The following is a 14,433-nucleotide window of genomic DNA, read 5'->3' on the forward strand; positions in this document are numbered from 1 at the left end:
ACCGGGCCAGCTGCGAAATGGGCCGCGATAATCTGAAATGAGCCGCCGTGTTATGCAGAGTGGGCCACAAAATGGCGGCACGATATGCCGAAGGGGGCAGCAATAGGCAGAAAAGGACAGTGACACCCCCCCCGCTCAACAACTAAAAGGACAGTGACCCCCCCCACCCCCCCGGTCAACAACAACTTTTAGGCCACTTTCTATGTAAAATCACAGGCTGATTTCTCTTCAACAGTCCACCCCTGGTCAAAAGATCATGTGTTTCGTCCAATTTGTATATACTGTCCAAACAATTTGGCTGTGTTACATAAAATAAATGTATCATGTGCTTGAAAAGACTGTTTGTGTGACAAATGACAACCGCTACTAATGTAAACAAACATGGCTGTATGCATTGGAAAATCGTGTTGACTGTGCGTCTATGAGCTGTAAAGGTTTTATTGTGGTACTTTGGTGACGAGCTAGATGTATGAGTATAAAATAAACTTATGTGTGATTATTTTGTGAATTTAAATTGCAGGCGCTTGAACAGCGCAGCGTGTGTCTGCGTGAAAGCCGATTTGAATCTGTCAACTTGTAACGTAACTGGCTGTTGCAGAAACACAGATGTGTGACGCTCCTCTGCGTGGGCCAGTTATTAACCAAAAAATGAGAGGTACAGAATTTGAGATGTGCAGGGAATTTTCATAACTTGAATGACATAAATCTCCTGTTGGACATTGTTAGGAGACAAATTAAATGAACATGTGAGAGTGTGAAAAACGAAACTGAAGTCCTCAGTGCTAAAAGTGCCTGACGCTGAACTAACACTCATATATAGTGTTTGAATGTTGATTATAATGTAAATGATGATGTATATGAGTTCAGGTCACCTGTGTATGATATGCGCATGGCTCGTACAGGAACGCCGTTCAGCTGAATGGATCTGCAGTGCAGGAATCTGAATCCAGTGTCACTCAAATCTTCATCTGTCAGTTTCTGAAGAACCTTGCGAGAGTTCGGCCCGGCGACACCCAACACGCCAATCTCATCTGTGACATTAGACACACTCACACGATAACCACCATCAAACACCTCACGCTCAATCCATCTGAGAGACAGAGCGAGACAAACAGAGAGAGAGAATTTCTGTCATCAACAAACACTGCAGAATGTGAGTGGTGTTTGCCTCTGCAAAAGTCAAGTTTCTAGAGTGTTCTGGGTGTTTGTTTACTGCCTCAAGTGAGAAGAGTCCTTAAAGTCAGCATGAAGTGCCGTGACGAGCGCAGTTTTCTTTGGCCTGTTGACGCAACTTGGGGCAGGACATGTCGAACGGCTCGTGCCTTTTTTATAAATGGCCGATTACACAGACACACACAGCGCTCAGAGAAAACCGAGAACCGATCTCAATAATGGCCCGCTCTTCCACTGACTTAAGAACGGAACGATGATCTAACTGACCACGTTACGACAAAACCAGCAGACAAACGCACACAACACATCGCAGTCTTTGCTTACAGCGAGGCTGAAGACGATGAATGAGAAACAAGCAAGTAAAAGATTACAATATATACATTTTCTGAATCACAATACACTAAATTAGGGATGGGACGATACGGTTACTTCACAATTCGGTTCGATATACAGTATGAGGTTCACAATTCGTAATAATCTTGATTCAGTATAACATCGCTTAAATGACAAAGTATGACAGAAAATTGTGTTTTTTTTTGTGCAAAATGCACATTATTATTTCTCATCAAAATAAAGTTCTTTAATACACAAGATAAATGCTCAAAGTTCAAATGAGTTGCTCACGTTCCTTTCTCTTTAAGAGAAGATAAACAAATAGTGGGTTACATTCAGGCTGATCAGGTGCAGAACAAACAATAAAAGTGAACAGAACCTGTCCTGAAAAAGTATGTGAAAGTGAATATTTTATTTTTTAATCATTTGTTTGTCATTATTATTATAATCACATTTAAACTTTTTTAAAAATATAAAAATTCTACATTCTATCAAGTAATATTATAACATAAAATTGTATATATACTGTAGTAATGGTATGAGCTGTCACTGTTTGAAATAATGTGCACAATTTACAAGTAATTACACTGAGTATACACACATTTGTATAGCGAGCGTTAAGATGGTACTGTCACTTTAAGAGTTCAACGTGCATCAGACTTGCACAGCTGTTCCAGTTCATTCATGAGAGAGAAGTCTCTTTGCTGTGTGATTAAAATTAATATTGTAAAGAACAGAAAGGATATTGAAAGACACATTATTCAATGAAAGTGGAGTTTGATGGTCACACATTACATGGAAGAAATGTTCTGTTTTATATTCAAGCACCCAGGAATGTTCTGGGTTCAATACAATTAAGCTCAATCGACAGCATACACACATTGTTTACGTCTTGTGTCTATACTTTTGAAACAGTGAGTATTTTAATGTTTACAGATTGACCCCATTGACTTCCATTATAAGTGTCTCACTGGAACACACATTTGTGCTTTTTTAAAGAAAAGGAGGGTCGAGTTATGCCACAAATGCTGTCGACTGATCTTAACTTGCACTGAACCCAGAATATTCCTTTAAGCACTTCAAGGGCCTTGTTCTGTTCAGAAGTGATCACCCCTATGCCCTTTTCCCTTTAAAGACAATTACCCTCCACTGTGAGAGCTGCAGAGGGCTGAAAGTTGATAACGGTCATTCACAACTGATTCTTATTGGAAAATCAGTTTACAATGACCCTACAGCATGGATTGGGCTCCCTTTGAAGTGCCCTGTGAAGGCATCATCAGCACAGGTGAGAACACAGCCATGTGCACTGAACAGATGAAGGGGGAGGGTGCATCTCTTTCTACAAAGCACTTGATTGGACAAAGTTTCTCAGCCTCTGACATCATGAAGCGAGAGACTGCAGATTTGAAACGCTTATGTCTTCTGAAAACTAATTTTGTCAACATTTTGAAGTGCACCAGCATATAGATGACCTTAAAGCTGATAGATACGGACTAAAAGCAGCAAAACATTCATTTAGATTTAACAGGGTTTTTAATACTTCCTGTGAGAGGTTTGAACAGATCACTATGAGCAACAGTAATAGTGCTTTCATCCAGAAGAGGGTGCTGTGTGTGTGTGTTTGTGTGTGTGTATGTGTGTGTGTGCATGCGTGCGTGCATGTGTGTGTGTGTGTTTGTGTGTGTGTGCGAGTGAGTGAGGAGTCCAGAGGACCAAGACTGCTTTCTGATTGGTTGAGATGAGGGGCAGAAACCAGACAGCTGTTTGACCTACTGACACACACACACACACACACACACACACTCAGATATTCTCGTGTTACACACACAGGGAGCTCTTAGACTGCAGAGTAACTTTACTAGATGTGTTCAGTACTGCAGGTCTCGGTATGTACAGTTGAAGTCAGAAGTTTACATACACTTAGGTTGAAGTCATTAAAACTCATTTTTTAACCACTCCACAGATTTAATATTAGCAAACTATAGTTTTGGCAAGTCGTTTAGGACATCTACTTTGTGCATGACACGAGTAATTTTTCCAACGATTGTTTACAGACAGATTGTTTCACTTTTAATTGACTATATCACAATTCCAGTGGGTCAGAAGTTTACATACACTAAGTTAACTGTGCCTTTAAGCAGCTTGGAAAATTCCAGAAAATGATGTCAAGCCATTATACAATTAGCCAATTAGCTTCTGATAGGAGGTGTACTGAACTGGAGGTGTACCTGTGGATGTATTTTAAGGCCTACCTTCAAACTCAGTGCCTCTTTGCTTGACATCATGGGAAAATCAAAATAAATCAGCCAAGACCTCAGAAAAAAACTGTGGACCTCCACAAGTCTGGTTCATCCTTGGGAGCAATTTCCAAATGACTGAAGGTACCACGTTCATCTGTACAAACAATAGTACGCAAGTATAAACACCATGGGACCACGCAGCCATCATACCGCTCAGGAAGGAGACACATTCTGTCTCCTAGAGATGAACGTAGTTTGGTAAGAAAAGTGCAAATCACTCCCAGAACAACAGCAAAGAACCTTGTGAAGATGCTGGAGGAAACAGGTAGACAAGTATCTATATCCACAGTAAAACGAGTCCTATATCGACATAACCTGAAAGGCTGCTCAGTAAGGAAGAAGTCACTGCTCCAAAACTGCCATATAAAAGTCAGACTACAGTTTGCAAGTGCACATGGGGACAAAGATCTTACTTTTTGAAGAAATGTCCTCTGGTCTGATGAAACACAAATTGAACTGTTTGGCCATAATGATCATCGTAATGTTTGGAGGAAAAAGGGTGAGGCTTGCAAGCCGAAGAACACCATCCCAACCGTGAAGCATGGGGGTGGCAGCATCATGTTGTGGGGGTGCTTTGCTGCAGGAGGGACTGGTGCACTTCACAAAATAGATGGCATCATGAGGAAGGAAAATTATGTGGATATATTGAAGCAACATCTCAAGACATCAGCCAGGAAGTTAAAGCTCGGTCACAAATGGGTCTTCCGAATGGACAATGACCCCAAGCATACCTCCAAAGTTGTGGCAAAATGGCTTAAGGACAACAAAGTCAAGGTATTGGAGTGTCCATCACAAAGCCCTGATCTCAATCCGATAGAAAATTTGTGGGCAGAACTGAAAAAGCGTGTGTGAGCAAGGAGGCCTACAAACCTGACTCAGTTACACCAGTTCTGTCTGGAGGAATGGGACAAAATTCCAGCAACTTATTGTGAGAAGCTTGTGGAAGGATACCCAAAACATTTGACCCAAGTTAAAGAATTTAAAGGCAATGCTACCAAATACTAACAAAGTGTATGTAAACTTCTGACCCACTGGGAATGTGATGAAAGAAATAAAAGCTGAAATAAATCATTCTCTTTACTATTATTCTGACATTTCACATTCTTAAAATAAAGTAGTGATCCTAACTGACCTAAGACAGGGAATGTTTTCTACCATTAAATGTCAGGAATTGTGAAAAACTGAGTTTAAATGGATTTGGCTAAAATGTATGTAAACTTCTGACTTCAACTGTAGTTAAAGCTGCACTACATAACTTTGTGCTCTCTAGCGGCATCTGTGGTTGAAACTTGAAACTGCAAACAGTTTTCAGAAGAACACTTTACGTGAGTCGTGTTTTGACACTACTGCTCTGGTGGATGAATCTCATGATTTGAGGATTCCTGGACATCATCTGTGTGATCACGACTAGGAGACATTCAGAGTCGGAGTCATAACGTGCTATTTTCATGTTGATATAATTATGATATACGATTATTTAGTATATTTTAATCTGATTATTTAAGTGTTTTATCAACTATTAATGTTTGTATTGTATTATACTTATCAATTTTTAAGAGGTGAAACTCGTGATACTGCTGATTCGAGTTCAATGTAAGACTTCGTTATTTTTACATTATTAATCTTGTCAATGAAATCAATGATGAAAACGTTTGTTGACGAAAGGTTTTTTGGTGCAATCATGATGATAATTAAATAATATAAACAGAAGAAGAAACATCTTGAGAATCTGTAAATAGAAGAAGATATCAGATATGGATTCATTTAATCCATTAATCCAGTATGTTGAGGATTTCTTGATCTGTATGAGATGAACACACTAACAACGGCAAAATGAACCACTTTAAAACGGGGAAAATATCTCATTCAAACACATCCTATTTATCATGAGATTCATCAATATATCCACAACATTTATGGAATAACTTACATCTGCACAGTGAAACGAATGAACAGGTGCACTTGAACTAAATGATGCACTAGTCAGAATATGTGTTGTGTAACTTGTGTTGTGCATACACCGTTTCCATAAGAAACACGCTACACGCAATGTAATATCCTTTCACGGAAAATGAATAAGTCTCTAAAGCGTGAAGTATTCAGAATACAGGCTAACTTCTAAAAAGTAGCTAATACTTCCGTCTATACATTATTATTTCAGGAGCTCAGATTTTTCACAGCAAGGACAGTATGCACATTTATACTTTATGTTTGATACATGTTTACAATAGAAATTGTTTACACATTTATGTTCTAAATATTTGAATATTTGATTAAAGTTTGGTCTGTTACAGTTTGACACTTTTTTGTCCATTTTGCACGTCATCATCAAGTAAACGATATTATTTTCGTAGATTAAACTTTTATGTCATTTTCGTAAAACTGATTAAAATGAATGAATATAACATGACGAAATATTGATTTTTTTAAAAGCACATTTTGGTCAAAAGACTAAAATGAAAACATGAACAGGGCAGTGGATAAAGCAAGTGAAACTGTAATAACACTGTAAACTAAAAACATAAAACGAGCAATAATGGGGATAAATGATACTTTATTAAACATGACAATAATATGAAGTTGTGGCAGGGAGGAGGGCGGGGCACGTCATAAGCCAGCGATTTCATGCCAAATCCAACCCCACAGCTCAAAATACAAATTATTTTTATAGGCTTACCGAAATGAATCGAGGAAAGGTAAGAACGTTGTTTTGAACACTGATTGTTTATGTACTTAATAATGGCAATTTGTTCATTTTTAACCAAAAATCTTACAGAGTACAGCTTTAACTGATGCGAGTGTGTGTGTGTGTGTGTGTGTGTGTGTGTGTGTGTGTGTGTCTGTGTGTGTGTGTGTGTATGCGTGTGTGTGTGTGCGTGTGTGAGTGTGAATGTGTGTGAGTGTGTGTGTATGAGTGTGTGTGTGTGTGTGTGTATATGTGTGTGTGAATGTGTGTATGTGTGTATGTGTGTGTGTCGTGTGTGTGTATATGTGTGTGTGAATGTGTGTATGTGTGTGTGTGTGTGTGTCTGTGTGTGTTATGTGAGTGTGTGTGTGTATGTGTGTGTCTGTGTGTGTGTGTGTGTGTGTATGAGTGTGTGTGTGTATGAGTGTGTGTGTGTATGAGTGTGTGTGTGTATGAGTGTGTGTGTGTATGTGTGTGTCTGTGTGTGTGTGTTTGTGTGTGTATGAGTGTGTGTGTGTATGAGTGTGTGTATGTGTGTGTGTGTGTGTATGTGTGTGTCTGTGTGTGTGTGTATGCGTGTGTGTGTGTGCGTGTGTGAGTGTGAATGTGTGTGAGTGTGTGTGTATGAGTGTGTGTGTGTGTGTGTGTGTATATGTGTGTGTGAATGTGTGTATGTGTGTATGTGTGTGTGTCTGTGTGTGTTTGTGTGTGTGTGTGTGTGTTTGTGTGTGTATGAGTGTGTGTGTGTATGAGTGTGTGTATGTGTGTGTGTGTGTATGTGTGTGTCTGTGTGTGTGTATGTGTATATGTGTGTGTGTGTATATGTGTGTGTGTGTGTGTCTGTGTGTGTGTGTGTGTATGTGTGTGTGTGTGTATATATGTGTGTGTGTGTGTGTGTGTGTGTGTATGTGTGTGGACTCACCTGAGGTCGTGCAGTTCTGATCCAGAGCCTGTGATGAGCAAAAATTCTCCTGGTGTGAGATGGCTAATGGTGACCTCAGCATAGACACGCCCCCGTGGGGTCAACATGTGACTGATGTTCGTTTGACCCACCTGACAGAGAAACATCAGAGACAACATGATTCAATCATCACACTCATCACAGACATCAACAACACAACATCATCAGCTTTATTAAATCAATAGTTTTGACTTTGCATTCTGATTGGATGTGCCGTTTGAAGCTGTTGTTAAAACAGCCGATAAACTCACACCTGTGATCACACATTCTATATCGATGCTGCGTTCACGTCATGTCAGACTTACCGTATTACAATTTCCGACTTGAAAAACGGTTCATGTCTTCAAAGAGATTGTAATTAAGTTTATAGATTTTTAATTCTATTAAAGCTCTGACATGACAGTTAAAGAACCAATATAGCAGCGGCCTCAACAGTTGAAGGTATTTCATTCACCTTCGGCAGTGTGTTGGCAAACAGATGCTCGAGCAACTGCTGCGAATCTTCTCCTGTCACCATAAACTTCCCAAAGGGTGAAAGGTCAATCACACCCACTTTCTCCATCACCAGTTTACATTCACAGCCGACCGGCCCGAACCAGTTAGTCCTTCTGAAACTGGGCCTGCACACAGAACCAGAGAGAGAGACATTCATTAACATCTGAAGAGTTTTCATCTTTCTAAAGCAACACTAAACGCACAATTACTAACACGTGAATTTCATCTGTTCTGCGTTTTCATCATAAACTCAGAGTTGGCAATGCCTCATGTGTCCAGTTGGTATGAACATAACTGAACTGAAATATTTTTATAATAAATATAAATTCTAAATATGAAATATCTTTGTTTATAATTAGTTCATCATAACTATTAGAGTCACATTTTAACTTTTAAAAATGTAAAAATTCCACTTTCAATAATTAATATCATGAAACTGCATATACAATAAGCTGTCACAGTTTGAAATAATGTGCACAATTTACAAGTATTTATATTGTGTTTACATTCATTTGGATAACAAGCGCTAAAATGGTACTGTCTCTTTAAAATAGCAGCAGTTTGGCTGGCCTGGGTATCTCAGCGAGTAATAACGCTGACTATCACACCTGGAGTCACGAGTTCGAATCCCAGGGTGTGCTGAGTGACTCCAGCCAGGTCTCCTAAGCAACCAAATTAGCCCAGTTGCTAGGGAGGGTAGAGTCACATGGGGTAACCTCCTCGTGGTCACTATAATGTGGTTCTCACTCTCGGTGGGGCGCGTGGTGAGTTGTGCGTGGTTGCCGCGGAGAATAGCGTGAAGCCTCCACACGCGCTACGCCTCCGCAGTAACACGCTCAACAAGTCACGTGATAAGATGCACGGATTGACGGTCTCAGACACGGAGGCAACTGAGATTCGTCCTCCACCACCCGGATTGAGTCACTACGCCACCACGAGGACTTAGAGCGCATTGGGAATTGGGCATTCCAAATTGGGGAGAAAAGAATAGCAGCAGTTTAACAAGCGTCACACAGAAGCGTTTTGGTTGAGCGCTTAACAGTGTTAATGAGAGAGTCGCCGCGGGGTCTCTTTACCTCATCTGTGCTTTGTATGATTCGAATAATAACTCCTTTTACTTTTTGATCAACAAATGACTGTAAAAAACAGAAAGGATGTACATTATTCAATGGAAGTGGAGTGTGTGGATCTCATATTTGATATAATTTGATATATTGCCTAATCTCTAGCGTGTTCACTTTCTTTACACTTTAGTGTAATTTGAAATAAATTTGCATATGTTTAAAAAACATATTTGCACACAAGTACACACAACACAGTTTGTGGACTGAGGAATTTTCCGTCTGCTATCACCATATGGAACAAGCGCACCTGAAATCATGTGATCCACGAGGAGACGGCACAGACGTAACAAGAAGACTAGTGGCAAAACTAACCAAACAGTTGACTAGACGGTGCAACCCCTAATATACATATCTGAAAATATCCCCAAAGTTAGCTAAATCTGTAAATAACCCTTTTGAAAACATCCTCAAAAGGAAAAATGCTTCATAGAGAGACTACTGACAATTTTCTAGTTTTGGATTGGCTGCATTTAAGAACAATAGGAAGCGTGTGTGTGTGTATCACTTGTATCCCGTCTCGTCTCCAGGTTTGTAGAAGTAGTGTGGCTGCTCCCAGCCCGCATGGAAACCCATGGAACATTTCTCCTTCAACAGCTCGTACACACCACTGACCCTGTGAGTCGGCCGGCCCGCGAAACGCTCCTCTTTTGGGTAACCCACTGAAACACACGACAGACAGAGAGATTAGTGTGCAATCCGTATAAAACATTTAATCCTATTACAATCGGAAGCATTATTATAGTGAGACTCTGCATACGGATTATGTTAAGAGTAAATTGTTTAAACAGTTTATCACCGATGTTGTTGAATCCGTACGATTCTCTGGCTTTGGCGCACACGTACGGTACAGTCGTCCAGTGACCATAGCGATTCGGGTCACATTCGATGAGGTCATACGGAGGTTCGCCACTCATGATCCAATCGCTGAGAAACTTCCCAACACCTCCAGAATGAATGATCCCATACCTGTCAATCACACCTCAGCTGTCAATCATCCAGTCTGTGTTCATGATGTATTGATGTGTCAGTTTGTAACAGTGTTGCTGAAGCTGTTTTCAGATCTTCTCAAGCTACAAGCTACTCATAAACTTAAGTAGTTAAACTACAGTCAAACTGCTCTTTAAAACAAGTAGTTAGCTACAATACAAGCTACTAACCAAAATAAGCTACCCAGGTAGCATGTAGTAATCAGGGCGATGTGACAGTACGAGGGTAATGCATTCTTTTCTGCAATTTGCTTTGTAAAAGTGCACTTTGTAAAATGTGCTTCATTTTGTGCATTCAGATACAGAAGAGTTTCACTCACAGCAGTGGGAGGAGTCTCATTGTACAGGTGATAGAGGGGGAAGAATGCTGAGTTTGTGTTGTTTGAACGCAGGTAAAACAATGGATTATTTCAAAGTTACAGTATATAAAAATGGGCTAATTTAGAAGAAAACAACTTGGGTAAGCATCGATGCCCATTTACATTAAGTGTATTTAAAAGTGATTTAACTTCACACATGAGACTGCCGCGAACAATTAGTTTAGCGAATTGTTTCTGTGAATCTATGGATAGTTTAAGTGGTGTGTTTTGAGCACTACGCTGCACTGAAACTAACTTTGATGAGGAACACTCTGATGATGAGGAGGAGGATGAAGATTATGATGATGGTGCAGCGTATCAGAAAAAAAACCCAGCAGGTTTGTTTATATTTCTATATTTTAGTTTCTGCCGTCTGTACCACAGTCATTCTTCTTATTTCATCAAGGCTTTTGTATATTGCAAATTCTCTGACTGAACTAGAGAAAAGAAGCATCCAGTCAAATGAACAAGTTGGTAAGTTGTAAATATGTATGTAAATGTAAGCTAAAGGAAGTAAATGTCAGCATGATTTTACCATGTTAACACCATTGTTTTTGTTTCAGGAAGTAGAATATGGAAAAACAGGAGGGGGGGGATCTCAACAGAAGAGACTGTGTAGCGGATCACGGGGAAGTTTTACAGCTCCTTGGCTAAAGTTGAACTGGCCCGAAGGATTTTTGTACTCCGCAAGTTAATGCACGATACCAGAGGTCGGCAACCTTTTTGACATGGAGTGCCATTTTTTATTTTCCTGGTCAATGGCTGTGCCAATTATAATGCAAAAATACCAAATAAGTAAATACAGAAGCAGTCTCGTTGTGGAATAAGCACAGCTGGAGCTCTTTAAAGGAAACACCTCAATGTTACATCTTTAATGCGGTTATATTTAATGCGTTACATCTTTAATGCGGTTATATTTAATGTGTTACATCTTTAATGCGGTTATATTTAATGCATTACATCTTTAATGCGGTTATATTTAATGTGTTACATCTTTATATTTAATGCGTTACATCTTTAATGCGGTTATATTTAATGTGTTACATCTTTATATTTAATGCGTTACATCTTTAATGCGGTTATATTTAATGTGTTACATCTTTAATGCGGTTATATTTAATGCATTACATCTTTAATGCGGTTATATTTAATGTGTTACATCTTTATATTTAATGCGTTACATCTTTAATGCGGTTATATTTAATGTGTTACATCTTTATATTTAATGCGTTACATCTTTAATGCGGTTATATTTAATGCGTTACATCTTTAATGCGGTTATATTTAATGCATTACATCTTTAATGCGGTTATATTTAATGTGTTACATCTTTAATGCGGTTATATTTAATGCGTTACATCTTTAATGCGGTTATATTTAATGCGTTACATCTTTAATGCGGTTATATTTAATGCGTTACATCTTTAATACGGTTATATTTAATGCGTTACATCTTTAATGCGGTTATATTTAATGCGTTACATCTTTAATGCGGTTATATTTAATGCATTACATCTTTAATGCGGTTATATTTAATGTGTTACATCTTTATATTTAATGTGTTACATCTTTAATGCGGTTATATTTAATGCGTTACATCTTTAATGCGGTTATATTTAATGTGTTACACCTTTAATGCGGTTATATTTAATTCGTTACAGCTTTAATGCGGTTATATTTAATGCATTACATCTTTAATGCGGTTATATTTAATGTGTTACATCTTTATATTTAATGTGTTACATCTTTAATGCGGTTATATTTAATGCGTTACATCTTTAATGCGGTTATATTTAATGTGTTACACCTTTAATGCAGTTATATTTAATTAGTTACAGCTTTAATGCGGTTATATTTAATGCATTACATCTTTAATGCGGTTATATTTAATGCGTTACATCTTTAATGCGGTTATATTTAATGCGTTACATCTTTAGTGCGGTTATATTTAATGCGTTACATCTTTAGTGCGGTTATATTTAATGCCTTACATCTTTAATGCGGTTATATTTAATGCCTTACATCTTTAATGCGGTTATATTTAATGCGTTACATCTTTAGTGCGGTTATATTTAATGCGTTACATCTTTAGTGCGGTTATATTTAATGCGTTACATCTTTAATGCGGTTATATTTAATGCGTTACATCTTTAGTGCGGTTATATTTAATGCGTTACATCTTTAATGCGGTTATATTTAATGCGTTACATCTTTAATGCGGTTATATTTAATGCGTTACATCTTTAATGCGGTTATATTTAATGCGTTACATCTTTAATGCGGTTATATTTAATGTGTTACATCTTTATATTTAATGTGTTACATCTTTAATGCGGTTATATTTAATGCGTTACATCTTTAATGCGGTTATATTTAATGCGTTACATCTTTAATGCGGTTATATTTAATGCAGTTATATTTAATGTGTTACATCTTTATATTTAATGTGTTACATCTTTAATGCGGTTATATTTAATGCGTTACATCTTTAATGCGGTTATATTTAATGTGTTACACCTTTAATGCGGTTATATTTAATTCGTTACAGCTTTAATGCGGTTATATTTAATGCATTACATCTTTAATGCGGTTATATTTAATGTGTTACATCTTTATATTTAATGTGTTACATCTTTAATGCGGTTATATTTAATGCGTTACATCTTTAATGCGGTTATATTTAATGTGTTACACCTTTAATGCGGTTATATTTAATTAGTTACAGCTTTAATGCGGTTATATTTAATGCGTTACATCTTTAATGCGGTTATATTTAATGCGTTACATCTTTAGTGCGGTTATATTTAATGCGTTACATCTTTAATGCGGTTATATTTAATGCCTTACATCTTTAATGCGGTTATATTTAATGCGTTACATCTTTAGTGCGGTTATATTTAATGCGTTACATCTTTAGTGCGGTTATATTTAATGTGTTACATCTTTAATGCGGTTATATTTAATGCGTTACATCTTTAGTGCGGTTATATTTAATGCGTTACATCTTTAGTGCGGTTATATTTAATGCGTTACATCTTTAATGCGGTTATATTTAATGCCTTACATCTTTAATGCGGTTATATTTAATGCGTTACATCTTTAATGCGGTTATATTTAATGCGTTACATCTTTAGTGCGGTTATATTTAATGCGTTACATCTTTAATGCGGTTATATTTAATGCGTTATATCTTTAATGCGGTTATATTTAATGTGTTACATCTTTAATGCGGTTATATTTAATGCCTTACATCTTTAATGCGGTTATATTTAATGCGTTATAGCTTTATTAAAGTTCAAATAATACAGGAGCAGATCATGTAAATAACTACAAACTCTGAAATGGGCATTTCTCTGTGTGGTCAGTGCCTCTTTGAGTTGTGTGAATGTCCCGATCTAAGGGGGAGAGATTGAAACTGCACCCGGCTGATGCACACTCTGTCACAGGACGCTCTTCCTCAAGCGCACACGCTTAATGCAGCTAGATTATAACGTGATGACTCGAGACTTATTGAATCATAATATATGTGTCATTGTGCATTTCTTATCGTGAAGAAAATTGTCAATTCACAGCTTTATTAATAAGAGAGAGTTTGTTTTATTTGAGAGTTAAAGAAAAGTGAGAGAGGGTAGTCTTCACCCCATTATACACAGCAACAAAATACGTTTTCGATTTAAAACAACATACATTGAAAAGATTGTTATCTGAGAATGTTGAATATATCCTAGATATAACAATCAGATGATATTTTATAATTCAATAATATCACCTGATAGTTCCATATTTAATTACAGTTGTATTTAATGTGTGATCACTTACGGAAATTAACCATGCTTTTACTACAGTAACTATAGGTTAATCATGGAATTTGTAGTAAATCCATAGTAACTTCAGAATTAGCCATGGTTACTACAGTCATGGTTATTATAATAAAACTATAGCTCAGTAAAAGGGACAAGATTAGATTGAACATGTACATTTATACTAAATATAAACTAATAAATCTAGAAGACACC

General features: G+C 37.4%; 1 protein-coding gene across 3 annotated transcripts in view; it reads right to left on the reverse strand.

Annotated features, from left to right (window-relative positions):
• The window catches only part of dmgdh (dimethylglycine dehydrogenase), a 61,692-nt gene that overhangs the window by 17,632 nt on the left and 29,627 nt on the right, over positions 1–14,433 (reverse strand). For all 3 annotated transcript variants that reach the window (XM_051680924.1, XM_051680922.1, XM_051680921.1), the window contains exons 8-12: positions 9,869–10,038; positions 9,578–9,731; positions 7,908–8,073; positions 7,415–7,545; positions 873–1,090 (exon numbers count right to left, since the gene is read on the reverse strand). In XM_051680924.1, coding sequence (XP_051536884.1) covers positions 873–1,090; positions 7,415–7,545; positions 7,908–8,073; positions 9,578–9,731; positions 9,869–10,038 — 839 coding nt within the window. The remainder of the gene's footprint in view (positions 1–872; positions 1,091–7,414; positions 7,546–7,907; positions 8,074–9,577; positions 9,732–9,868; positions 10,039–14,433) is intronic.

This window comes from Myxocyprinus asiaticus, chromosome 40 (assembly GCF_019703515.2).
Source record: "Myxocyprinus asiaticus isolate MX2 ecotype Aquarium Trade chromosome 40, UBuf_Myxa_2, whole genome shotgun sequence".
Lineage (NCBI taxonomy): Eukaryota > Metazoa > Chordata > Actinopteri > Cypriniformes > Catostomidae > Myxocyprinus > Myxocyprinus asiaticus.